We start from the raw sequence: 27,669 nt of genomic DNA, 5'->3' as shown, positions 1-27,669 counted from the left end.
TGTGCTCGCACACAGGCTTCTTGGTGGCGGCAGCAGCAGCCTTAGCGTCTCATGCCCATCTCTGGGGTCCACACTGATAACCGCGGCTCGCGCCCGTCTCTGGAGCTCGTTGAGGCGGTGCTCTGAATCCCCTCTCCTCACGCACCCCAAAACAATGGTCTCTTGCCTCTTAGGCAGTTCCACAGTTTTTCCTGGACTCCCTCCCGGCTAGCTGTGGCGCACTAGCCCCTTCAGGCTGTGTTCACGCCGCCAACCCCAGTCCTCTCCCTGGGATCTGACCGAAGCCCGAGCCTCAGCTCCCAGCCCCACCCGCCCTGGCGGGTGAGCAGACAAGCCTCTCGGGCTGGTGAGTGCTGATCGGCGCCGAGCCTCCGTGCGGGAATCTCTCCGCTTTGCCCTCTGCACCCCTGTGGCTGCGCTCTCCTCCATGGCTCCGAAGCTTCCCCCCTCTGCCACCCACAGTTTCCGCCCGCGAAGGGGCTTCCTAGTGTGTGGAAACCTTTCCTCCTTCACAGCTCCCTCCCACTGGTGCAGGTCCCGTCCCTATTCCTTTGTCTCTGTTTTTTCTTTTTTCTTTTGCCCTACCCAGGTACGTGGGGAGTTTCTTGCCTTTTGGGAGGTCTGAGGTCTTCTGCCAGCGTTCAGTAGGTGTTCTGTAGGAGCTGTTCCACATGGATGTTTTTCTGATGTATTTGTGGAGAGGAAGGTGAACTCCGCATCTTACTCTTCCGCCATCTTGAAGCTCCTCCTCTAGAGGTGAATATTAAAAAATTTTTCTAATGTGGGGACCACACCCTGCCTCCGAAAATTATACAGCATACACTTTGATTAGACATGATCGTTTAGCTTAGGATTTTCCCCCAAGGTGCCTCCCATCCCACCATATGTAGCATCAGGGCTCTTCCTAGGACACTTATGGGGTCAGGCCCATCTTTGGGAGGCATTTTAGCCTCAATTTTAGAGGAAGAGAATTGAGACCAATCAAAGACTTTGCCTTATTTGTTTGGAAAGAAGCGAGCAATAAGACAGAAATAGTGTTTTAGGAAAGAGGCACAAAGCATGGCACTAATCTTGCCAAAGCTAGAAATTGTGTAGCTTCTTGCCCAGTGTAGTGCAATTCATAGTAATAATAATTTTATTATTATCTGTTAGTTATTGAGAATTTACGATATGTTAGACACCATGCTAATGGCTTTCCTTGCATTTTTCTCGGTTCATCCTCTTAAAACTCTATGAAATAGGAGCTACTCAGAAAAATCAGGTAACTTATCCAAGATAACCCTGTTGATAGGTGGCCGAGCTAGTCTTTCTATCTCCAAAATTCACGTGTTTAGCCATTCTGTGATATTCTTCTCTATGGAAATGATTCAATATTTGAATCGGTTTAAAAGGCTATAAACATCAACTTAGGAATCCACATCTTCCTGAAAATTTTATGAAGGATACCTTTAGTTAAGGAAAATCTACAAGGGCTAAGATGAGTTACCTCTGTTTCCCTGGGGTTCTCAGCATTGTTTTTCATCATGGAACTCCCTTCCTGACAAGATCAGGATGGATAGGTGGACAGGTTGGTCTTTTAAATTGCTTTTCACTTTGGTATTTTACAATCACGCAGTGCTCTTGGAACTTTTCCATGTCTCATATGAAGTATCCAGTATTAGACTCTGCTCGCATTGACTACTGTTACTTCCATGTCTCCATTTCCCTGTTTCTACAATGAGAATAATGTACTTTTTTCTTTCTTCATGGGGATACTATAAGCTACTCTTATATTACAACAAAAATATAATAGCTATATAAATGCTTCAAGTTTATGAGGAAGACCAGAAACAAAAATCCAAGTTACCATTGTCATCTAAATTATTTACATTGTAATGCAAAAATGGAAAGACTCATAGCTTCTGTGGCACACTTAGCTTTATTGAAATTGAACAAATATTTTTAATAACCCCTTTTACAGCACATGTAAAATTTAATTTTTTCATTATATATTTTACAGGTTGTCTTTTATCTGAGTAAGCAAAAATACGTCTTTTTTTTTTTTTTTTTTTTTTTCTTACTTAAAACATGTAGCCAGAATTCAAACCACGTAGCTCTGGTACCAAAAAGGCAACGGGTTATGAAAATCACAGTACAATTTTAAAATTCTTTAAGTTAGTTAAGGATATTTCAAACAATATTCACTTGGATTGACAGTAGAAATCATGGGTCAGTTGACATTAGGACTAATAGTTACACTTACAGTGAGAGCAGAAATGGGAAGTTCAAGCTGATATGAGCTACACGGTTCAGGACACATCATCTCCATAAATACTGTGGCTGAGAGGCTGCGACGGCTAAGTCACACTTGAGTACTTAATTGCACGTAAATATAGCCAAAGTGAAAAAAAATGTAGTGTGCTAACTTGGATCTAAAAGAAAATGGGCATTTATTTTTAAGAGGACATACGATCAAATCAATTTCACAATACACAATTCAAATCCCCAAATTACATCTAGGAAAGAAAAAGAATATTAAAATGCACACTTACACGGACAGTAAAGTATAAACCTGTTCTTTGTGATTGGTATTTATTTTTTGTTGTTGTTTTCTCGACAAGTAGAAATTATTTATGACCCACAAAAGGATTCCTCAGGTGAAACACTAATTACAGACATTGTAAAGAACGTAGCGCAGGAGGCTTGTTTTAAAAACGAGGCAGCATTTTCCTGAAAAAGTTTGGTCCTCAACTCACTATAGGCTAGTCACTATGGTCAGATCCTAAGCATTTTCCTTTTGTGTGTGCGTGTGCGCACGCGTGTGTGTGCATGCACACGCGTGTGTTTAAGCTGTCTTTTCAGTACCAGAATTAGTCAAAACCAAACCAAACCAAACCGAACCAAAAGACAAATAGCCCTCAAGTACTTGACTTTGCACATCATGTCTATTTAATGCATCATCTGAAAGAGCATTGCTAAAGGCTGTGAAGGGAATTATGCTCACGTGATTCTGCAACACCGTAATTTTGTGCAAACATTTTCCTTCATTGCCCGGATAACTTATCTTTTTTCATGTAGGTGCCAGGAAACCCGCCCCCATGATCCTCCCTCCCCCCTCCCCCAGTCTTCTCCTCTGTCAAAGTGATATAAAGACAATTTCACTGTGTATTTACAAGCACAACAGTTAGGCAAGAAGGTCCCAGGGTCTGAAGAGCACATCTATTTCTTGTGGACATCTTCATGCCGAATGATCTTGTATGTGATCCAGTAAAAGATGTTGAAAATGAGGAAGGCCAATGGGAAGGCAGCTCGAGAAATCGTGTCAATCCTTTTTGCCCGGTCCACAAACTTCTTCTTGATGGCATCTGCATCTTTGGGGGGCTGTGGGAGCTGGCTGGCAGGTGTGGCCTTGACAGCTGTTCCATCTTTCACTTGAAGGCAGTGACCCATCCCGTAACCACTGAAATTAAAACGACTTTCATGAGTAACATCTTCTTCCTGGAAGAATAAAGACAGGGAAGGCACAGATAGGTTGTCAGTCAAATCAGATGGAAGGTGCTTAAAATTCTTCAGAAGTAAAAGGATAAATCACAGTTAACTGGTAGTGTGGAAGGCTTTTGGAATAGGGAGTTGTCTTTCAAGTTCAACTCAATTATTCATGGAACAGATACAGTTCATTAACTTTTCAGGCTGAGAAATTAAGTGTAAGAATAATGACTCCGTGGTCATTTTAATTAATTAACAAACAGAAATACCTACATTATATTCAGCACTGACTGACGTTCCCAAAATCTAGTTTATTGATCCACAGCTTTGAATAGACTGTTTTAAAGCTAAATCTCCAAATCCCAGTATTACACTCTAAATCTAAGAAGAGGACTGTTCGTTCATTCACTCACTCATTCATTCGTTCACCCATTCTTTCATTTTCAACAAAGCATTTACTGAATCTCTGCCTTGTACCTGGCTCTGAGCCAGGAACTTCTAGTATTGTGGCTCATTCATAGCCCAGTTCCTTCCATTAACATTGGCTTTAATGTTTGTGTTAGATCTAAGATTAACCCCTTAAATGTATAACTTTTCCCCTCCAGCCCTCTAGTTCACCTCAGTTATATAGCAGAGGTTAAATATTCAGTGTTTGGAGTTGAATATTTCTACCATGGTTAGTTTTTCTAGTGTCAACTTTTTACATTGATTCTTTGGCTCTTCATATCTACCATATGAACATATGTCGTTTTAGCTGATGTCAGTGGTTTTTTGTGTTATTTCTACATGAATTAGATAAAAGACTGAAAAATTGTAACCTTATGGTAAAGAGCAAATACCCTACATAGAGACAAATGTATGGAATTTGGGTGTGTGGTTGGGTTGAAAAGATGGGATTGAAATGATCTGCTTAATAAAAATCTAGTTCTAAATAGCCATCGATTGAATCATCATCTTCTGCAACTAGATTACTGTTTTCTACAATACTGTGCCACCCCTTTGAAACACCAAAGACACTGCACTCTTTATCTTGCTAGAGAAGAATATTATATTAATTAATTTGGTTATATTTTTCCAAAAGACAGTAAAATTTGGTACTAATTTTATTTCATCGATGTTTATTGCATGTCAGTTGTGCCTTCACACATATAAAAGATATACTGAATGAAGGACTTTTAAAAATTTTATTAGAGTATAGTTGGTTTACAATATTGTGTTAGTTTCAGGTGTACAGCAAAGTGATTCAGTTATACATATATATATCTATATATCTATATTCTTTTTCAGATTCTTTTCCCTTATAGGTTATTACAAGATATTGAGTAGAGTTTCCTGTGCTCTACAGTAGGTCCTTGTTGGTTCTCTATCTTATATATAGTACTGTGTGTATCTGTTAATCCCATCCTCCTAATTCATCCCCCCCGCCCGCCACGTTTCCCCTTTGGTGACCGTAAGTTTGTTTTTGAAGTCTGTGAGTCTGTTTCTGTTTTATAAATAAGTTCATTTGTATCATTTGAATGAAGGACTTTTAACATAATATTAATGTGAGATAGCCCAACTGTAATCCAAATGGTACAGCAAGGACAAATTTAGGTCAGGAAGATCAGGCCAAAGCTCTTCTAATAAAATAAATGTAAAACTACTCCTTTATAAAACCATCTTCCCAGTACTTTTATGTATATGAGATTGTCCTGCACAAGTTGGTTCAAGATACTCTGTCTCATTTGTTAACAAAATGTAATAAGGATTTTTCATTCAACAGTTAATTGTTGAGTGTTGAGTCTATGGCGAGCATTTTGCTAGATGCTGGGAGACAGTTGATGAAGTTGGACAAGAGCCCTACCTGCATGGAGCTTTCAGAACCCAGTGGAAGTGGCCAACCTAAAGGCATTCTCATATAGGGAAGCTGGCTAAGAAAACCCAGCCAGACATTAGAGTGCTTCCGTGTACTCAGCTCTATAAGCTCTATAATGAAGACTTCAACTGGACTCAGATTCAAAGAGTAAATCTGGTTTCTTTGTCTAAAATGGGAATGATATAGTTTATAGATGCAAAAGTTTCAAATACGTGAAGTATTTAAAAATGTGGACTAAACAGTTACATTAATCATTACAGTGTCATTGGAAGACTTATTAGCAAGAATGTTGGAAGACTTATTAGCAAGAATGGAAGCACACAGGTCACTAGGAGGAGGGGACTTGTTAGTCACATGGGTTATAAGCAGTCTTATTCTTCCTGCCTATTACTAACTGGTAATTAGATCTTAACCAGTGTGTGAGGGAAGTAGAAACGGTGTGATTTGATTTAGTTAAGAGATCCAGACTAGGAATTTGGCTATTTGGGTTCTAGGCCTGGCTCCAAAGGTTAGAAGCTGTGCTGATCTGAGGCAAGATATTTATTCTTTCAAGGGCTCAGAGACCTCATGCCAAAATGTTGAGTCTGGACTAGGTCTGTGGGCCTCAGCTTTGGCTGCTAGGGAACCTTTACAAGTATATGTATGCTTGCCTCCCCTCCCAGCCTCTTCCAGATCAACTGAGTCAGAATCTCTGGGAATGAGAGCTGAGAATCCATATTTATTTTAAAAAATCCAGTGACTCTAATGCAAAAGGTTGGAAACCAGTGGCCTAGATCAGCTCTAATGTCCAGCTCTAACCTAGTCTATGTTATTAAGTCTAATATAACTTTTCAAGTGGAAACAATCCCTCAAAATACATTTCCCCTTATCTGCCTAAATTTACTGTGCTGTTTTTCCTTTCCATATCTGTAGAATCTTACAAATTGCTGTTCTTACCTCTATAAACACTTAGAAAGTCATGATTAAGTGTATAGTTCACTGCCTGAGTGAGATAAGATTCTTTTAAATTTCCTGGGTCCCTGAAGAAATAGAAAGAGTAGTTGGCTAGTAACCTGTTTTTAGCGCATGAAACAAAAGGAAACCTAAATACACACATCCATGTTTCTTTTCAGACTGACTCATTCATTTTATTTCTGTAGTCTTTCTTCACATACTGTGAATGGACAGCTGAAGAGATTAACTCATTCAATTAACTAGCAGAAGCAGAATAGAATGATACCAGGTTAGGTTATTATTATGGCGTACATTGCCGTGCAAACTGTGGGTGCTTAATAAACGTTTGTTGAATAATGAACAAAGGGAATTTTAAGAGAGTTTTCTCTCTGCTTGAAAATACTTTCACCATTCATTCAACAGTATTTCAAATTATGCTTCTGAGCATAGTTACAACTAATTAAATCAATTCTTTAAAATTCTCCACCAAAAAAATAAATCTGTCATAGGTAGAAATTATCCATTTAATTTTTCATGTGCAGGAGATATGAATGCTAGTTTAAGGGTCTTCTTATTTACCATTATGATTCATTCAATGCATTTTAAATATAGAACCTTAAATTACCCACATCAAAGGGTATAGTCTTGATTCAGAAAACATAATTGCAACCAATTTGAATTTTTGTGTTATAATGAATGACTAATTGCCTTTATAGCAGGTTCAGAATAAAAACGTTATGGTAATGTGGCAAGATTCCTATATGAGGGCAAAGTGGAGATGAGCTTGAGTCATGGATAAACTGAAGCTAAAATAAAGAACAATCTGTAGGCACAAATTAGTTGAGTATTCACAGTGACAGTTGGTGTAATCCTCTCAGTGAGGAAAGAATTTCAGGCATATATTCTCCATTTCTTCTAATTAGCCAGAAAACCAATTACTTAATTATTGCTGCTGACCTGCCATCTTCAGTATCTTTGAGCAGTAAATACTTCTAGCTCACTCTGTTTTGTTATTCACTGATTAAATTCCCACAGAAAATGAATCATCCAGTCGAAGTTTCAGTACATGCAATTTCTATATCCCACTTTGATAAAATCTCCTTAAACCCTGTCTGTCTGCTGTAGGAAGCACTGCCATGGCGCTATGCAATTTATTGGAGACTTATCATCTTATTTTATCTTATCCATCAGTTTTACTTATTGTAAAATTCACCCATTCCTGTGTTTGGAATAACTCGTCTAGATGTGAAATTGAACCTAAAGCTCACCAGAATTGCATCGTACTGAATCGTTTAAGCAAATGATTTCAATATAATTAAAGAATATAGGATTTATACAATGAAAGATTTCAGTGGGACCCATATTTCCAATTTTTCTTTTATGTCCTAGAAAGGAGGAAATAAAAGGACTCCTATAAACTGGGGTAGGGGAAAACTCTTTCCATCCCATTTCTCACCCAGATTCTTTGATTGAATCTTTGCCCTTCTATTGGAATAGGAAATGGCCCAGTTGGAACTGAAGGTTGCAGTGAGCTTCAATCAATGCAAGGACATTATGAAGTCTCCAGCCCTCCTTAGGAAACAGTGTGAGTCCAAACACAAGCAGGTTTTCACCAAAAAAGTCCCCTGAGCAAATGAAGGCTGGGTGATGCTTAATGGTAGCCCTGCTTGGGCTTCCTAGCCTTGGGGAGGAGGGATGGCCTTGAGAAATTCTCCGTTCTATGGCCTCAGTTTTCTCCTCTGTATCATGGGGACTTGGAAGTAGATATGAATAATAAGTAGATATCATGTATTGATTATAATTATATACCATGCACTTAAAACCACAGTCAGTCCTATCACCAAACCATCCCTACAAATCACATGGTTTCAGAGGAAATTGAGACCGAGAGAAGTTATGTGGCTTCCTGAAGTTATATTGCTAATAAATGTTGAAGCTGAAATTCAAATCAGGTCTGTCAGATCTCCAAATTGTCTGATTCCAAAGACTCTGGAAGTCTTTGGTTTTTATGAATTTGTCCCTATCAAGCCCCAAATGGCTTCCATTCAAGATTATGGAAGAAGAATCCCACTGAAATTTGTAGAACAACAGATCTGAAATAAAGTAAACCAAATATAACCCCTTGTTGCTTAATGGCATGTGGTGAAATAAATTAAAACTGTCACAGTGTCATTTTGGGGCAGACAGTGAATAGCATTTTTTCCAAAAGAAAAGCACATCAGTGGATCATCTCTTTTTCAGTGCAGGATATCATTATGATTGATTTTTGAAGAAGAATGAACTTCTGGTGTTCATTTCTTGAGCACTTGCCATTTATGTATTCATATTTCCAACAAATAATTCCTTGAGCACCTATTATGTGCCAGGTATGTGGTGAGGATACAGCAGTGAACAAGGAGATGAAGTCTCTTCTTTTTTGGAGTTTACATTCTAGTGGGGAAAACAGTAACAAGTAGAGAAATTATGTGACACACACACAAATACATATTTATACATACACATACACACAGATAAGACACCCCACACATTTGCACATACACAAACACACACACACAGATAATGATGGAGGCTTTGAAGGAAAATGATCAAGGTAAGACACTTAAGAGAGATGAGTGACAGAGAAGTGGATGTTTTAGATTGAGTGGTCAAAAAAGTCCCAAGGACATGCCAGGCACTGTGCCATTTGCCAGGAATCCAGTGGCGAGCAAGACAGATCAGACTCTTGCCTTCAGGTAGTTCCCAACCTTGAGGTGAAGACAAACATTCATGGAAGAATCACATGAGCACGGAATTACTAAGTATGATAAGGGATCTGAAGGAAAATTATAGGGTGTTAGGAGAACATATTAACGGGGGTCCCGGTCTAATCTGGCTGATAGGAGAAACTTTTCCCTGGGGAAGTGATATTTCATTAGAGATCTGAAAAATGAGAAGCATTAAAGAGGGCACAGCCGAGTTGGGAGATGTCTGAGATAGGAAGGTTTGCTGCAATTGAGAGATGGTAGGATGGCTCGTGGAATGCAGAAGGAAAGTGGGGTGAGACAAAGTTTCAGAAAAGACCAGGGGCTAGCTCACATAGGACCTTGCAAACCGTGGTGTCGGTTTGGAGCTTTATCTTAAGAACCAAGGGAAGGAAAAGATGAATAAGACCTTGGGTTTTGGGGGCTCATACAGAACCAAGTAGAGAATTATATGAGAGAGATTATTGAGATATGTACAAAGGTTTATTGGAGCTCAGGTGAGCCTGAAGCCTTTAGAGTTGGTGAGGGTATGGATGGTAATACTGCTGAGATATACAAGGCAACGTGCAAATCATCTATGATCCCCCTAATCTGAAAAAGACTCTGTAGCTACCTATCGGTGTTTAGAACTCATTTCCAATTTTCTTTTTTTATTATTATTTAAAATTTTTGCTTCCCAATCATGTTAAAGAATAGGTAGACAGGGACTCTGGATTATGGTAGCTGATTTCCACTAATGTCTTTACTCACCAAAGGATAAGCTCCTAGGAGTGTGCCCACCTCATCTCTGTAGCCCTCTTCCCTGGCACAATGCTGGGCCTATGAGTTATTCAAAACCCGTGCTTGGCAAGATCCTCTTGATTCTGAGAAAAGTCTCAGCAAGGACATGCTTCCTGGGGGAAGGGAGGGGACAGCAATTGTCTCCTAGCTGATTTCCCTTTCTTTGCCACTTGCAGCCCTTTCTGCGGCCTCTGGATCAGTCTTGCCCAAAGAACTTCCATTCTGTCCCTTTCACTGCAGACGCACTAGCCTTGGCATTGTAGAGGGGCAGAGGAAACACTGGGATTGAATTCCCTCAGTCCCTCAACATTTTTGCTCTTCTATTTCCTCTTTAAAATGAAGAGATTAGCCATTTGGACATTTTCTTAGTTTGAGTATAGGATTATAATGCTTCCTAGTATATTGCCTGGAGACTAATCTCTAGCTGGTTGATATGTTTAAGACATCCTTCCCAACTGCAGACTAGACAGTATGCAAGTAAGGATCTTAAAGTCTTCTTCCTCCTGCTGCTCTCATGCCTTTGCTAGGGTTGGCCTTGTGGGCATGCATACTGTGCCCTCACACGCCCCAGTACTTAGAAGGGTACTATACTTGGTTTAATGCTTTGCTGTAGCCATCTTGAAATTCATAATGATTTTTGAACAAGCACCCCACGTTTTCATTTTGCACTGGGTCCCACAGATTTTGAAGCCAGCCCTGCTTTCTGCTCCAGTGGAACTAAAGGAATGCCATTGGCCCACTGCTTTCATTCCTGGCTTAATACTTTTCAAGAGTTTCTTATCTCCTTAATGACCACTTCTAAGCTCTTTTGTGACATTCAAGGACCCCCTATGTCCTGTCTTATACCTGCTTCTCTCATGGGGTTTCATGGTCTTTGGCTTTATTCTTTGCATAGAATACTCCTCACCTCTCTTCATTTGGCGAGCTCCTGCATGTCCTTCAAGACTCTACTCATCCCGTTCAGGATGCCTTTTCTTGACCCCTGAGCCTGGGCCTTGGGTTTCTCCTCAGCTCCTGTAGCACTGGGTTACATGCCTCCATAATGGAGCCTGCTGTCATCATAGTTTACATGTCGGCCTCTTTTATGTGACCTTCAAGTGGAAGGACCCAGTTTTGCATATCTTGATCACCCCAGTACCTAGAACAATATTTGGCTAAAGCTGCCTATGTTGAATACTATATATAAGGTAAATGCTTCTTTTTTTTTTTTTTTTAAATTTTATTTATTTACTTATTTATTTATGGCTGTGTTGGGTCTTCGTTTCTGTGTGAGGGCTTTCTCTAGTTGCGGCAAGTGGGGGCCACTCTTCATCGCGGTGCGCGGGCCTCTCACTATCGCGGCCTCTCTTGTTGCGGAGCATACGCTCCAGACGCGCAGGCTCAGTAATTGTGGCTCACGGGCCTAGTTGCTCCACGGCATGTGGGATCTTCCCAGACCAGGGCTCGAACCCGTGTCCCCTGCCTTGGCAGGCAGATTCTCAACCACTGCGCCACCAGGGAAGCCCAAGGTAAATGCTTCTTAAATGAATGTTGGAAAAAAGTCTTTTGTGATATGAAAAATGCTTTCCTAGCTTACTTATTTTATGGTTTATTTTTGCATATTGAATTTATATAAAATTAGGGCAAATGTAAACTCAACAATGCCACTCAAGAACTGAGGTATTTATGATCTATATTTGAAACACTGTCCATTTTTTTTGGCCCAGTGTTAAGCTAGTGAGCAGCCCAGAGAGTGTGAAAATATGTAAAATTAGATCCATCTTATTAACAATCTTAGCAAAAAATGCATGCTTCTTTGCAAAAAAAATAAATAGAAGAGACAAACACTCCAGAATACAGAGAAACAGTTTTTCATTTATGCATCTATTCGCAAATGAAAATAATAAAGCTAGGTAAATGAAAAGCCAGTACGTATTATATACTTACAAGTATTTCACCAAATAAATGAGACCTTATCAGTTATTACCCATAGCAAAGACTAAGGAGTATTTGCATAATATTAAGGGTATTTGAATTCATATGCCATCCATTTGGGTTTGGTGAAGAGAGTAAAATTCCTATAAATCTACGGTCATCACCAAATATCAGTTTTAAGTCTTGAAATTTTAATTAATGGAACATTTTTCTTCACACATCTCTTAAAACAAATTAATACCTGCACTATGGTGCTGTGCACAATGTACACAAAATCATTACACAAAATCTCTTTCACGAAATCTCTTTCATTGCCTCAATCACACATGTTATTTTTATAAGCCTCTCTGTGTATATAAAAAGAAAAAAGCCAGCAAGGTTTCTTATTCGGGCCAAAGCTCACCTCCGGTAACAGGGGGAAGATATGTGGGCAAGAGAGGACAAACAGAACTCAGCTGTGGTGTGAGCTGGGATTCCAAAACTGCTGTTGCCCCAGCCTGCAAATGCCTTGCAGGGGTTGGGGCATTGGGAATTGAGCTGGGCTAAGACTCCTAGTTATCCATGAAAACCCATCTGTCTTTCTTCTTCCATTGGTGGGTCTTTCTTGAGCTCCAGGTTGCTTAACTATGGCACTGTTGACATTTGGGACCAGGTAATTATTTTTGTGGTAGGGAACTATGTTGTATATTTTAGGATATTTAGCAGCGTCCCTGGCCTCTACCCACTAGAAGCAAGTAACACACATTTCCCCCACAGTCATGACCATGAAAAGTGTCTCCAGACATTGCCCGATGTCTCTCGGTGGGCAGAATCGCCCGTACTTAAGAAGCCCTGCTTTAGCTGCTCACCCATGTGCGCCTGGGGAGGCTGTATTTTCTAACGTCCCCTGCACCTGTGTGGGACCATGCGACACATCTAGAACCAGGAAGTCTAACCAGCTCAATCTCCAAACCAGAATCTAGGCACCTCTTACCAGAGCCTCCACTCCATGCTGAGCTGAGCCACCTGACAGTGGCGCATCAGAACCATTTCCACCAGAATTATAGTGATCATCTTCTACCTAATCCCCTGGCTTCTAGACCCTCCCTCCCAACAAGAAGGTCTCTTCTCAATCCAGCAACTAGAGGGATCCTGTTAAAGTGTGAGTCAGGTCAGATCTTCATGAGCTCGAACCTCCAGCGGCTCTTACCTCAGCAAAGTACACGTCCTTGTGATGCCCCCCCTTTACCTCTCAGAGCTCAGCTCTTGCTGCTCTCCCTCTAGTCTGGGTGTCAGCAAACATTTTCTGTAAAGGGCCGGGTAGTAAATATCTTAGACATCATGGGCCGTCCTGAAGTATAGGTCCCTTTAATGCGTATTTTGAATCTAATTTCCTAAAGTGAACTATGTACTTCACTCTATTTTGGACCACACCTCACCTCCAGCACCCTATTTTTTAATAGACTGGAAGTAATTATCTAAAAATACTTGTTTGACTTTTGGCTCAAAATCTATAAAGCAGAAACGTTTTCACTTAATGTCAGCTGCAGTCTTAGAGAGTAGTTTAGAAATCAGTTACATGATTGTGATGTTTCGATGCCCAGAGGCAAGCAGTGCCTTGCATATGGAGATTCCTTCCTAGTAGTCCCTGTCAAATCTGGTCTGGCCAGAACGCTCGGAAGATGCACGAAATTCTAAGAAGCATGAAGGTGAACAGCTTCCATCTGGAGTATGAGCTGCTCAATTATTAGCGTAGTTTGCCATCTGTTCAGGGTACAAACAAAGTGAATGTTGACACTGTCTACACAGCGCAGACTGGAGGGGGCAGGTGGTCAGAGGGTGAGCCCACTGCTGAAGTAAAAGGCGTAACGGCGGCAGCAGCAGCGCGTCATGTCAAGCATTCACTTGCTTTCTAACGTGGATGGCTGTGACTGCCAAATTCTTCAGACCATTATCATGCTTTGATCTCTATATATAACATACACACTTGGTGTCAAAAAGTGGTTACTGTGTGAGATTATCTGTTGTTTGCCTGGCACTTCCACTCCTGTAGAAGTGCCTGCCTACGGCTGGGAAGAACTACATTTTCCAGAATTCCCTCCTTGATTAGTTCCAGGTAAGGGTTTGCCGGTGAGAGGAATTTGGGAACTTTGGAAGGTAGAAGGGAAGGAGACGCCATTATTTTGGGGAGTCTTTGGGAGTCAGATGAGGCTGCCCTGTTAGACACAGCGGCATTACAGACCTTTCTGTGGGCTCCCATTTTATGATTCCACTTTGGAGGCCAGATATGGTAGCTTCTCAGGTTTTCCTGTCAATACCTGCTTTTCCCCCCAGAGCTTCAGCTTAAAGTTCTGTCCTCTGACTATAGCCTTCCAGACCTTCCTTCCCCCAGTTACTCTCATATTTATATAAACCGTAATTTCTATAATAAACCCCTTATCCTAGTAGTGTGTATAGTGTCTCTGTTTTCCTGACTAAACCCATCCAGATACAGATATACAGGTAATCCAGGCTTAAAAGTACAAAACAGCATCTTGATGCAAGTTACTGTAGTTTTCTTCAATTAAGATTTATTGAGCATCATAATGTACCAAGCATTAGAAAGAAGTAAGGGCACAAAAGACAGAGCCCTGCCCTTGAAGTCAGTGTGGGATTGGTGGAGGATGCATAGAACATGTGGACCAGTGGCTCTCAACCAAGAATGATTTTTCCCCCCAGGGGACGTGGGGCAACGTCTGGAGACATTTTGGGTTGTCACAATGGGGCAGAGGGTGCTATTGGCAACTAGTCGGTAGAGGCCAGGACACTGCTAAACATCCTACAATACGCAGGACGGCACCTCACAACAAAGCATGAATTATCTAGCTTCAAATGTCAATAATGCTGAGGTTGGGAAACCCTGATACGGACAAATGACTCCAATATAATGTGATATCTGCTATGATAAAGGAATGTACAGGCCACGGGATACTATGGAAGAGGTGATGTCAGGCGAGAGTCATTAAAGGAAAGTTAGATGGCACTTTTTTCTGTAATAATACCATGGAATGCACTGCTTCTGGAAGAATACATGAATATTACAGATATGTTACAGAAAAGCGAATGTAAAGGCAGCCTCGTTTGGTTCACTGAGCCTGCTTTTTAGTGCAACTACAGAGCAGCTCAAGGACACGTGTCTGTGCCATTTGGCCAGGTGTTAGTATCTTTTAATCTTCCTGTATCTTAATCAGGGAGGATTTGTTACAAAGGACAGAAACCTGCTCATGACAGCTTAAATGGGAGAATTTCTTTAGGAAATTACTATAAAAATATTGTAAGAAAATCTCTTGAGTCACCAAGGGTAGAGAAGCAGTGCCCTGTAAAGGTAAGAAGGCTGGGTTCTAGATCCAGAACTCCTGGTTTCCAGTCTTGTCTCTGTCACTAACCAGTGTGGGAGCTGGATAAGTCACTCAGATCTCTACGTGCCTCAGTCTCCTCTGCAGTAAAAAAAAGAGAAAAATGGCATCTTCCTTTTAGGGTTTTTGAAAGGATTCAGTGAGCTAATGCACACTGAGGGCTTGTATCAGCGGCAGTATACAGTATGTACTCAGTAAATGTTAGCAACGATGATGATATTGATGGTGGTGTAAGCAGGGCTCCCAGTCCAGGAACTCCAATAAGCAAGTCAGCAAATGAGATTATTCACCATCTCTCAGGGCTGTGATTCTCCCCCATTTCTGCTTTTCTCCTTTCAGCTTCCTTTACTTATGCATATTTCAACTGGTCCACCCCAACCTCAACCCTATGGGAACCGTTTCAACTCGGATCTTTACTGCCAATAGAGCTTACTAATTAGAGCGCTCTTCATTCAAATTCTTGAAAGAGAGAATGTCACTGATATCCCAGTTTATGGACTGTTGTACTTGAGTCATCGGATAGGAAAAGGGGTAGGAGATACAAACAGGACAGCCTGAGTGCAGGGTAGGGGGCAAGGGAACCCTGCCAGGGTGCTGAGTGTTCCTGAAAGCCCACCACACGAGGAACCATAGAAGGAACAAGAGAGGCTGGCCTTGAAAACAGATGAACGTGGCTCATATAACAGGTGTTTTCAGAAGAGGGAAGACCATCTGTACTAATGATTCCAAGGTTGCTGATCAAAAACAATTGGTTGACGTTACAGGGAGACAGAATTCAACTCAACATGCGAAAGAACTTTAAACAACTCTATGCCTGAACATGGAGCACAACATCTTGGAAGGTAATGAATTCCTTGTTGCTAGAGATATTCGAGTGTTTGATCACTTCTTGGAGATGTTTGGTATTGATGTAACATGTGGGTTAGGGGCCAAGATAACCATTTATGTACCTTCTAATTGTGGGTGTCTCTGGTTGCATATGAAAGTTGCTAAGGTAAGAAGTCCAGGAGGGAAAACCAAATTGAAGGTGCTGACCCAAGTGCAGGAAAGATGTATTTAGTAAGCTGTGCCCTGCTATGACCCTCCTTGACCTCCCGGAAGTTTCTGATCACTTTGATCCCATTTTGAGAAATCCTGCTCTAATGTAATCAACCCACAGCAACAGTTTGGTTCAGGTGTATTTTCTCTTTTGATTATTTTTGACTCACATACTATTTTATGTCCTCATTTCTAAGGGTTTCATTTAGGCAGCAAGTCCCTTGCTGCTGTTATAATGTTGAAGAAGATTCTAATGTAGAATATATAAAATATAGAATATAGAATAATTTGAAAAACCACAAATAGTAATGTGCAACCTCATATTATGTAAACTAGGCACAGAATGGATGTATTTTTAGAGGTCTACACAACATGTTTGTGGAGGCCTGTCTTTATGATAGCCACTTTTGACAGCCTAGAGGCTCCACGCCATAATAGCACCCTTCCAAATAGCCACTTCTTTCTTTCTCCTCTTCCCTCCCACTGCTCAGTTTCTGCTGAAAGGAGCTCAGAGGGAGAGGAGTAGACGCTGTTGGCTGTCAAAGGTTGGCGAGCTGTTCATTTCTGCAGGGAGCTCAATAAACTCAAGAACTGAGAACTCAGTCCACAGGATTGGATCTATATTTGGTCTTGCCCTTGATCTCTTCCTCCCAACTTTGAAGAGATAGGTTAACATCATGATGAAATCACCCAGGTGTGACTTGGAGAAGGCTTAGGAGGGTTGACAGAGGGGCAGTGAGGCGTATCCTGAGGAAAGAGACGTCCCCCGGCCATTACTTCATTGCTTTCTGCAGTTGCAGAACAAACACGTTTTCTCCAGGTGAAAAACTATAAACCTGCTTTCTCTGGCTGATCGTATTTCTTTTGGAATTTGAATGATCCTGATAAGCTAGGTCTTCTCTGTTGAGTGTGGATGGACTGTAGGTTCTGTTTTAAAATTAGCAGCAGACGAACACTGTAAACCATCAGGAGGCACTTTTCCTGTTGCTTCTCCCAAGGACATTCAGAGCAGCAAAGTGAACCAGAAACACAACCTGTGCTCCATTCTTCTGGATTGTTATTTAGTTCTGCAGATCATCTGTGCCCCAGCTCTCTTCTATCTTCCCTGCAACCACTTGTTCACTAGTACTTCAACTATAGCTTCTTATAGGCAACTCTTGCAAAAAAAAAAAAAATTAGGAAAAGGAAAATGGGAAAGAATGGAAGGGTGTTTTTGTTTGTTTCTTTTCCTTTTTCTTTTTTTTTCTTTCTTTTTTTTTTGTATCTGTACTGCATTTCCAAGATCTCCCCTCCTCTCTGCTTCGTTACTATGGTTACCAGATTTAAGATTTCAGACAGAAAGTTGTCTGTAGGCCCAGAGGGAAGATTGATTGCAGTAAACCCAGAAGACAGAGATTGGGCACAATTCGAAAATAATACCAGGATCCATTGATCTAATTGTCAACCAGTCAAGTCTCTAATTAAGAGAGTGTGTGTGAAGGTATGTAGCACAGGACATGGCATGTAATGGGGACTCTGCCTCCTTTTCCTTTTCAAAGATGCCAACGCAATAGTTATAATCAGAGGCAAAGAAGAAAACTTAAGTGGTGATAAGAAGATACATTTTCATGGAAAACAGATCTAAGTCCTGGGTAGGTGTCTCTTTCCCCCCAGTGAGTGCCTCCTTATAAGGCAGGTGTCACACCCAGCTGAGGACAACGCAGCTTCCACGCTGCAGACACAGGTTACTTCCTGGTGAGCCCACAGGGTTATGGGCACCACAGTGCTCAGGTGGGGAGTGGGTGGGGCTGGTAAGTCAAGGGCGAGGGGCTCAGTGCATTGTGGTGAGGCATAACAGTGCAAGGTCGGCCTCCTGTCCCTGTCATCATAGCAACCAAATAAGGACCCCTGCTACTGGACCTGTGACTGACTCTTAAGAGTATTTGAGAAGGTTTAAGCCAGAAAAGCTCAGGTGAACTTGTTTACCTAACCCGCTGTACCCTGAAGTCACTTCTTTGCCGTGACCCAAGGTAGGAAACATATTTTCCATTCCCCACCAGGACACACACACACTCCCACACACATGAATATATCTAACAGAAACAAAAGGTTCACAAAGTGGTATTTACTTTTTCAAACCAGGATTCACTCTGATATTTTCTAATTTTTTTTTCTAATTTTTATTTTGCAAAGAAGCTGGTGGTGAGCCACTGAACCAACTTGATGACCCACAAGTTGCTCACAGCCCACAGTTTGAAAAGTACCATGTTTAATGGCCTTGGTTGGTTTCTTTGCTGTCAGTATCCATTCATCACATCTTTACTGAGCATCTGCTGTATGATGGGCATGGGTTTGTCACAGGGAAATCTAAAAGAGAGGCTTCCAGATCCACAGGAGAGTCCTGACCAAGAGTCACACGTTCTGTTTAAACGCGTGGCCGCTGTCATCTGTCATGCTTGAGAAGGCTCTGGGATTTCACAGGGAGTCTGGGAGACGGCCACTGTGACCGGGCATGGCGCTAGGCCCTGCCACTTCCTACTGAGCCCTAGACTCTACATGTATACAACTTTTGTTTGATTTTAGCTATAAGGTAGCAGTAAATGCTTCCAAGTCCTCTAGAGCTTCACAGGAGAAGCAACTTTCTGTTACAAGAAATAAGCTCCAGAGATCAAGGATTCCGAATTCACTTTTCTGGTTATCCATGAACTGATCATTTGCCTCCAGAACAAACATGCAGATCCTGCTGGCACAGATTGCCAGCCCCTTTATAATCAGGCCATAACAGACTGTTCGAGTTTCATTTTCCATCATCTCTCATGACATAACCTATGCTTTAGAAACTCTGTTCCCTCAGTGGCCCAAACTTTTCCACATCTCTAGGCCTTTCCATGTCCTATTCTTCGCGTCTAGCGATTCTCTTTGACTTGTCTGCCTGCTGAATGGCAAGTCAACCTTCCGTCCTTAGCTCACCTCTGTGTAGCAGTAGCTATGCCTTTTCCTATTCTCTCCTAAATGGTTGCCTTTATTAGGTTGGAGTTGAATACTATAGTTGTGAGTCTCTTGTGCACTAAACAGTGGGCGATGAAATTAGTCAGAATAATACATAAGATCGTTTTCAAGAGTCAGAGGACATTGTACATGAGCATGAGGAGATACGTTTACGTCAAGAGCTCAATTATACTATTCCAGGTAGCTGTCCATTCCTTTCCCCACAGATTTGTTGTGTGTTGGGCTAGAAGTCAGAGGCCAGTGGGCTGGATCCTTAGGAAGACATAGCTCTGTATGTTGAAGTGCCCCGTATAAGAAATGGCATGACTTCTGATGACTTAGTGCTGGCTGGTTTCCCACCTTCAGGCCACTGAGCTATGAGCCCTGAGTAGAAACCCGCAATTCAGTCAACATTTCTCAAGTACCTAGTATGTACCAGACAATGTGACAGGCTCTTCAGATTGAAAGATGAATAACAGCCTTTGCTGTTTAGATTTCTGATGACATTTTCCTGCAGGTTTTTTTAAAAAACAGACGAAGGGAAGAGAAAGGAAATATTTGATGAGTGTTGGCTGAGTGCAAGTCACCGTGGTTCACATGCATAATCTTGCTTCCTCCTAATAGTAATCCCGTGACAAAGGGTTTATTAGACCCTTTTTACAGATGAAGAAACTAAGACCCAGAGTATAAGACCACGGCTCCACATCACTCAGTAGATATAGTACCATACCAGCCAGGATTTGAATTCAGCCAGCTGGACGCCTGGCCAAAGCTCATTTCACTATGCCATGATTGTCTCCTATCTCTTTATTTTTATGATTTTAAGAGAAGAGGTGTATATTTTTAAAGAGGACAGGAATTCTTATGGCAGAATTATTCTAGAAAAGTGTGCTATAATGAAACATGTTGAGGGGATATTTGGCTGGTATGAAAAAAGCTGGCTTTATGACAGGGATTTTTATAAGTTCTTTTTTAATCGATCTGTCCTCAAAGACTGGAAGTGTGAAAGACCGTTTGTTGATACTATGATGAATTAAGGCATCTACGGTCTGGCAGCCAGGAACTGGCTGTCTGTACGACATTTAGCAAACCTCAGAAACTCCCTATGGAGATATCACAGCCAAACTATCTTAATTCGAAGCATTTTGTTCTTTCCAGAAGTCGTATGACTATTTAGAACAACTGTTTTACTATCATACAGACGTGCACAGTTCAATCCTGTTAACCACAGTGAAACTCCTCACCCTGGCATGGATTCTTTTGGATGGCATTTCACATCGTCTCCTCCTCGCTCGTGTGAACACAGAGCTTAGAGAGGGCACCTTCTCAGTTATGGGAAAAGGTGTTGCGTAGGGCTCCCGTTTGGCTCTCAATACCAGGTGATAATCCTAGGCCACTGAATAGCTAGTGCTACTCTTCTTAGGAAAAACAAAACCAACTGATAACAATAAGCAACACAGGATTAAATTATTCTGTATGACTGAAATCTTTCATAATTAAAAATAGATAAAATTACTGAAAAAGAGAGCAGTCATAGCGATGAACTTAGCATTTCTCATCACATGAAAATTAATTTTATTTAGTGCTTTGGGGCATTTTCCTATGCCTTAATAGCGTGCCTTATTTTAGACTGTGCATATTGCAATATGTGTACATTAAAAAAATGGACTGTTTGGCAAGATGTTCTAGAGCAGCATTTCTCAAGCTTCATTGTGCTTGTGAATCCCCTGGCGGATCCTGTTATAATGCAGATTCTGATGCAGTAGGCCTGGGGTGGGGCCTGAGAGTCTGCATCTCTAACCCGCTCCCGGTGATGCCTGTGCTGCTGGTCAACGGGTGACATTTTAAGAAGCGAGGATCTAGCAAAGTAGTTCTCAAACTTGGCTGCACATTGGAATCACCTGGTAAAGCTTAAAAAAAAAATCAAGATGTTTTGATTTCCCCCCCCTCAAAGACTGCCTTAATTGGTCTGGGGTGTGGTCTGGGCATGCGGAAAGCTTCAAAAACTCCCAGGTGACTATACTGCGTAGCCAGGATTGAGAACCTTGCTCTAGTGCGTTATCTTTTCTCTAGAAAATATGAGGACTCATTTCTCATGTGACTTTTGTTGCTCTTGAATAAATCCAGCAGCAGACAGAGTGAAATGAAGTGGGAACATTCAATAACTTAACCTCCTCATGTTTACAGTCGTGTCACCTTCTTGAAAAGCAATTAAATTATATGCCCAACAAAATTCATACACTTGTTACCAGGACAGAGAACCATATTTTGGATCCCCTTTTTTTCACTATTTGGTATAAATAGAAGCTTATATAGAATAAAGAGCTAACTTACTAAAGAGGAAATTCCTAATTAAAAGGTTTTTCTGGCTCTGTCTTCTTTTGGGTTATACCAGTTCTAATTAATTACTCCTCACCTGAGTAGTATCTTTGTAAGCAGATTTTAATTATGAAGCTAAACTTTTTTTTTCTCTCAAAAGCCTCAGCCCTCTGTGTGTCTCTGTCCCTGAGATCGGGGTTTCTTAACCTTGGTACTGTTGACATTTGGACCAGATGATTCTTTGCCGTGAGTGCTGTGTCCTGTGCTTTGTAGGATGTTTAGCAGCGTCCTGGCCTCTACCCAGTTAACGTCAGTGGCACATACAGTCTCTCCCCCTCACCCCCACCAACTTGTGAGAACCAAGAATGCCTCCAGACATTGCCAGTGTCCCCTGGGGCAGGGGAGAACTAGCCTCTGCTTGAGAACCACTGCTTTAGATTAAAGGACGTTTCCACGTCACTGACTCTCGCTTTCACCTTGAATGTCTCAGTGTGGGAAGCTCTCCAGTTCATCTAATGCAAATGAGAGGTATACTGTCAGCAAGATAGGACGAGACCATTTTCTGGTGAGCATTGAATGTCAACTTCAAGAGTGGAATTTTCATTACCTATGAAATAGAATATCTAATTCTATTTTATTTATTCACAATAACACGATGATATTAGAATACCTTACGTTTAACATTCCAAGACGAAATGAAGTTTACAAGTGCCACTTCCTCCTTGAGAACAGCCCCTCCTCATCAGCTGGGAGTATCTTCCCTTCCTAGGAGTTGCCACGGCTCCGACTATATTATGGCTCTTAACATTCTCTATTCCATATTAGAAAATTTTTGCATTTAATTTGTTTTCCTATTGATCTCTGAAGCTGCATGGAGCCAGTTTCAAGCAGTTTTCATAGCCTCACTCCCCCTTATCTAAAACATAACTCTGTACAAAGCAAGCATTATAAAAAATATTTGTTAATCAAATGAATTCTAGGGTTGTCCAGCGGCTTAGAGCGAAAACTAAGAAAACAGGGCCCATTTCTTTATAACTGCTTCAGCGCAAAGCCAGGATCATTTATTTTGTAAATGGTTGCACTTGCTTTTGATGACCGTTCATCAGTCAGGTGGGAAATAACTCCAGCTTCACTTAAGCATTTTGTCCTCAAGTGAGTTTATTACAAACAAGAATACTATTGAGAGAAGACAAATTAATATTGTGATTAGTAAACCCACATCTCTTTAATTTAATGTCAGAGAGGCACCAGACTTCTCTCATTTAGTTTGATCTTTTTATGAGAATCCAGTTCTGTTGAAATAACTACAGCTTGCGTCATCGCGAAGAATTCTACAGCAATTAAGAGCTATCCAGTCAAAGGAGAAGATTTAAGATATCTGCCATCATAGCCTTTCTCAGACAGTAACAGAGCTGAAGGCACAGGCTTAGATTTCCGGGACATAAAGAAATAGAATTGTATTATGAAACCTGTCAAGTTGTTTGGAAAAACCAGTAGCACAAACATATTTTAGCATTTCCAACTGTAGGTTGCAGTAGATGGAATGCAGTTGTTTATCTGTAATTTGAAGAAACCACTATTTTGCCACTCACTGCTCTTTCTAGATCCTTAGCCCTCTGTTTTCACACTTTGGGCACAAAAGGTACTCCAAGATCTGTTTGGTATTTGGTGAGGAGGCAGAGGACGGGATTAAATGGGACCGTGATTGTCGTCAGTCCCCTGCCCAGGAGGCGTTGCTTTTGTTCTCTCCAAAGCAACCCTGAGACAAGGTATTTGTGTGCAAGTAGTTTATTTGGAAGGTAGCGTTGGCGGGAAGTGGGAGAGGACAAGGGGGAAAGTCAGTAGAGGGGGTGTGAATGATCAGCCATCACCACTGTTGGCAGGTGGGGCTCAAACCTCTCACAGCCTCAGACTTGGACCTACCAAGGGCTGAGGAAGCTGACTATTTGGCCCCCAACACCCCAGCTCTCATTGGTTGAGAGCCACTCTGGCACTTCTGGCCTGCCTCAAAGATGCATGGAGAGCGCTAGAGTGGTCTGTGGACGCTCTCAGACAGTCGCAGGAAACCATTGCCATGTGTGGTTGTTAGAATAATGGCCACCAACGATGTCCACGTCCTTATCCCTGGAACCTGTGAATATGTTACTTTCCAGGGCAAAGAGAGTTTGCACGTGTGATTAAGTTAAGGCCCTAGAGATGAAGAGAGGGCCCTGGATTATCCAGGTGAGCCCAGTTTAATCACAAGGCTCTTACAAGTGGAGAATCTTTCCCAGCTGTGGTCAGAGGGATACGTGCCTATGGAAGGAGGGTCAGAGAGATGCAGCGTTGCTGGCTCTCAAGATGGAGAGAGGGGGCTGTAAGTCAGGGAATGTGGGTGGCCTTTAGAAGTTGGAAAAGGCAAGAAATCAGATTCTCCCCTAGAACTTTGTTACATAACAAGATGAAGGTGGCCACCGTGTACTGGCCCCCTAGGTTGTTTATTTCTCCATTGTAGGCTGAGACCTGTTATCTCAAAAGCCTGCTGGCACCAAATGCAAATTTTACACATTGAATAATTTTTTAAATGGCCCAAACAAGCAGCTTGTTAGTCCCCTAGAGCCTGCCTGCTTCGCACACCTCATATAACTATGCCCGGCGTCTGCTGGCCAGTGATAAGGTAGAGCCTGTGGTTAGAAGACCCCAAGCCGCTGCTGCCCTTCGGAGCTCTCCAATGGGACCCTGCCTGCATGCTGCTGAATGGCGCCACCAAGACAGATAAGGCCCCCTCTCGGATCTCCTCGTCCCCGGGAGTCCCCTTGCCCTCGTCCCTTCTCGTCGGTAGCTCCTCGTTGTCAGCCCCTGGCCCGGTGCCTGCCGTGAGGGACTTCCCCCTGCCCCTCTGTGCAGTCCTGCCCAAGCCCATCCCTACAGCTTGTGGTGTGGTACTGCCGCTCGCGAGCACAGTTTCCCCTGATCAGCCCCTGAATCCTCACAATCCCATAAGCCTCCAGAAGCTATGCAACTTTGCCAATACCTGATTTTCACCCAGAGAGGCCCGTATTGCACTTCTGACCTCCAGACTTACAGATAATAAATTTGTCTTGTTTTAAACCACTAAGTTTGTGGTGATTTTATAGCAACGATAAGAAGCATGTGTGTGTGGGGCTTCCCTGGTGGCACAGTGGTTAAGAATCCGCCTGCCAATGCAAGGGACATGGGTTCAAGCCCTGGTCCCGGAAGATCCCATATGCTGCAGATCAACTAAGCCCATGCGCCACAACTACTAAGCCCACGTGCCACAACTACGGAAGACCGTGCGCCTAGAGCCCATGCTCCGCAACAAGAGAAGCCACCACAATGAGAAGCCCGCGCACCGCAACAAAGAGTAGCCCCCGCTCGCCACAACTAGAGAAAGCCCATGCGCAGCAACGAAGACCCAATGCAGCCAAAAATAAATAAATAAACAGAACAAATTTTTTTTTAAAAAAGAGAGAAGCATGTGTTACTGCAAATAATTCAAACCACAAAGGCATTTTCGTATTTACACTTGTGTAAGGCAAGCTTTGCTAAGGTCACAGTATGTATGTCAGATTTGGAAAGGTAGTTGCAGCAAAACTACAAAAAGATAAATGTGTATTCATAATAATCTATGCCTCTGGGGAGGGGCTTTTAGGTAAGTGTAGAGTAAGTGTACAATTAAAAGTGTTTAATTAGAAATGCTGAAGTAGCATTTTCCTGACACTGCCTCATTCCAGCCTGGCCATTTCTGTACAGAGCGACATTCCGACAGTTCCATTCTGATTATAGCATCTTTAAGACCTTTTGGTGGCTCCCACTTCGTGAGCAGCTGTAGTCTTTCTTCCTCATCCTTCCATGTCCCCAACACTTGGCCAGACCCAGCTCTTTTTTTTTTTTTTTTTGCTTTAAGTTCATTATCTGTTTTCATCCTTATGAAAGTATTTTTTTTAATTGAAGTATGGTTGATTTACAGTGGTGTGTTAATTTCTGCTGTATAGCAGAGTGACTCAGTTATACACATATATTTTCTTTTCCATTATGGTTTATCACAGGATATTGAATATAGTTCCCTGTGCTATATAATAGGACCTGGTTGTTTATCCATCCTATATGTAATAGTTTGTATCTGCTAATCCCAAATTCCCACTCCATCCCTCCCCCCCGCCGCCCCCTTGGCAACCACCAGTCTGTTTTCTACGTCTGTGAGTCTGTTTCTGTTCCGTAAATAAGTTCGTTTGTGTCATATTTTAGATTCCACATATAAGTGATATCATATGGTATTTGAGACCCAACTCTTGATGATGACCTGAAAGCACCATGTTGTTTCTTGCCTCTGAGCCTTTGCATAACTGTTCCCTCAGCCGGAACATCTTCCTCACCCCTTTTTCATCTGTCAAGTTCTTACTCCTGTGTCAAGACCCAGGTGAACAGTCAATTCCCTGGTGCTACTAAGTGGAGGAGATGCTCTCTCCTTGGTCATCACCAAATCTTGCACTTAAACCTCTCATGTGGTACACAGCATTCTGTGTTGAAATCATTTGTCTGGGAGTCTGTCTATCCTAGCAAACAAAACACAAATAGCACCTAAAGGAGACTAGTTGATACAACTTTTCTTATTTTAATGTTGAATTCCCTTTAAAAAAATTGTATAGCAAAAGTCTCTTAAAAGGGTCTGTGTGCAAAACTAGAACTTCAACTAAGTTTGATAATTAGAGGATCACTGATGTTAAGGACCTGGGGTAACTGTTTTATTGCAAAAAAGGGGTGGGGGTAACTACTGTATTGGTCACATTTTCATTTACGTAGAAAATGTTCTCTTTTTGTTCTTGACATTATATCCATTTCTCTACCCCCCTCCTTGGACCATCACATGAGTCATACTTTTGTCTATTTATCCATTCTGTCTGGCAAAAACCTTATTCTTCACAGGCATGTGACCTGCAGTGAACATAGGGGTGCACATATCTTTTTGAAGTAGTGTTTTCATTTTCTTTGGACAAATACCCAAAAGTGGAATAGTTGGGTCATATGGTAGTTCTATTCTTAATTTTTTGAGGAATCTCCATACTGTTTCCCATAGTGGCTACACTAGTTTACATTCCCACCAACAGTGTACAAGGGTTCCTTTTTCTTTACATCCTCTCCAACATTTGCTGTTTCTTTTCTTTTCAATAATAGCCATTCTAACAGGTGTGAGGCGATACCTCACTGTGATTTTGATTTGCATTTCCCTAATAATTAGTGATGTTGAACATCTTTTCATGTGCCTGTTTGCCATCTGTATATCTTCTTTGGGAAAATGTCTGTTGAGAGTCTCTGCCTATTTTTTAATTAGGTTATTTTTTAATGTATTTTAGATATTAACCCCTTATCAGACATATTATTTGCAAATATCCTATCTCCCATTGCATAGGTTGCCTTTTCGTTTTGATGATAGTTGTCTTTGCTGGGTAGAAGCTTTTAAATCTGATGTAGTCTCATTTGTTTTTGCTTCTGTTTCCCTTGCCTTTGGATTCGGATCCACCAAAAAAAACTCAGTAAGACTGATGTCAAGGTGCTAACTGCCTATGATGTCTTCCAGGAATTTTATGGATTCAGGTGTTACATTGAAGTCTTTAATCCATTTTGAGTTAATTTTTGTGTATAGTATAAGATAGTGGTCCAGTTTCATTCTTTTGTGTGTGGCCGTCCAGTTTCCCTAACACCATTTATTGAAGAGAGTGTCCTTCCTCCATTGGATGTTCTTTGCTCCTTTGTTAGTTAATTGTCCATATATGTGTGGGTTTATTTTGGGGTGCCCTTTGTGTTCCATTTATCTGTTTTTGTGCCAGTACCATACTGTTTTGATTACTATAGCTTTGTTGTTTAGTTTCAAATCATAGCGTGTGATGCCTCCAGCTTTGTTCTTCTTTCTCAAGATTGTTTTGGCTATTTGGAATATTTTGTGGTTCCATACAAGTTTTAGAATTATTTGTTCTAGTTCTGTGAAATATGCCGTTGGAATTTTGATTGGGATTGCAATCTGTAGATTGCTTTGGGTAGGATGGACATTTTAACTATTCTCCCAATCCATGAGCATGGACTATCTTTCCATTTGTGTCTTCGACTTCTTTCATTAGTGTCTTAAAGTTTTCAGTGCCCAGGTCTTTTACCTCTTTCGTTAAATTTATTTCTAGGTATTTTATTCTTTTTAATGCAACTGTAAATGGGATAGTTTTCTTAATTTATTTCTGATAGTTTGTTATTAGTGTATAGAAATGCCACAGATTTTTGTATATTGATTTTT

The 27,669-nt window shown here is 41.4% G+C and overlaps 1 protein-coding gene across 2 annotated transcripts in view; it reads right to left on the bottom strand.

Annotated features, from left to right (window-relative positions):
• Positions 1-3,084: 3,084 nt before the first annotated feature.
• The window catches only part of GLRA2 (glycine receptor alpha 2), a 187,155-nt gene continuing 162,570 nt past the window's right edge, over positions 3,085-27,669 (bottom strand). The window contains exon 9 of one of the 2 annotated variants that reach the window (XM_036840261.1): positions 3,085-3,477. In XM_036840261.1, the coding sequence (XP_036696156.1) occupies positions 3,199-3,477 (279 nt within the window). In that variant the 3' untranslated portion in view covers positions 3,085-3,198. The remainder of the gene's footprint in view (positions 3,478-27,669) is intronic. The other variant, XM_036840262.1, reaches the window with a different exon arrangement.

The sequence above is a fragment of the Balaenoptera musculus genome, chromosome X, assembly GCF_009873245.2.
Source record: "Balaenoptera musculus isolate JJ_BM4_2016_0621 chromosome X, mBalMus1.pri.v3, whole genome shotgun sequence".
Classification (NCBI taxonomy): Eukaryota; Metazoa; Chordata; class Mammalia; order Artiodactyla; family Balaenopteridae; genus Balaenoptera; species Balaenoptera musculus.
This window is presented reverse-complemented; position numbering and strand designations above follow the sequence as displayed.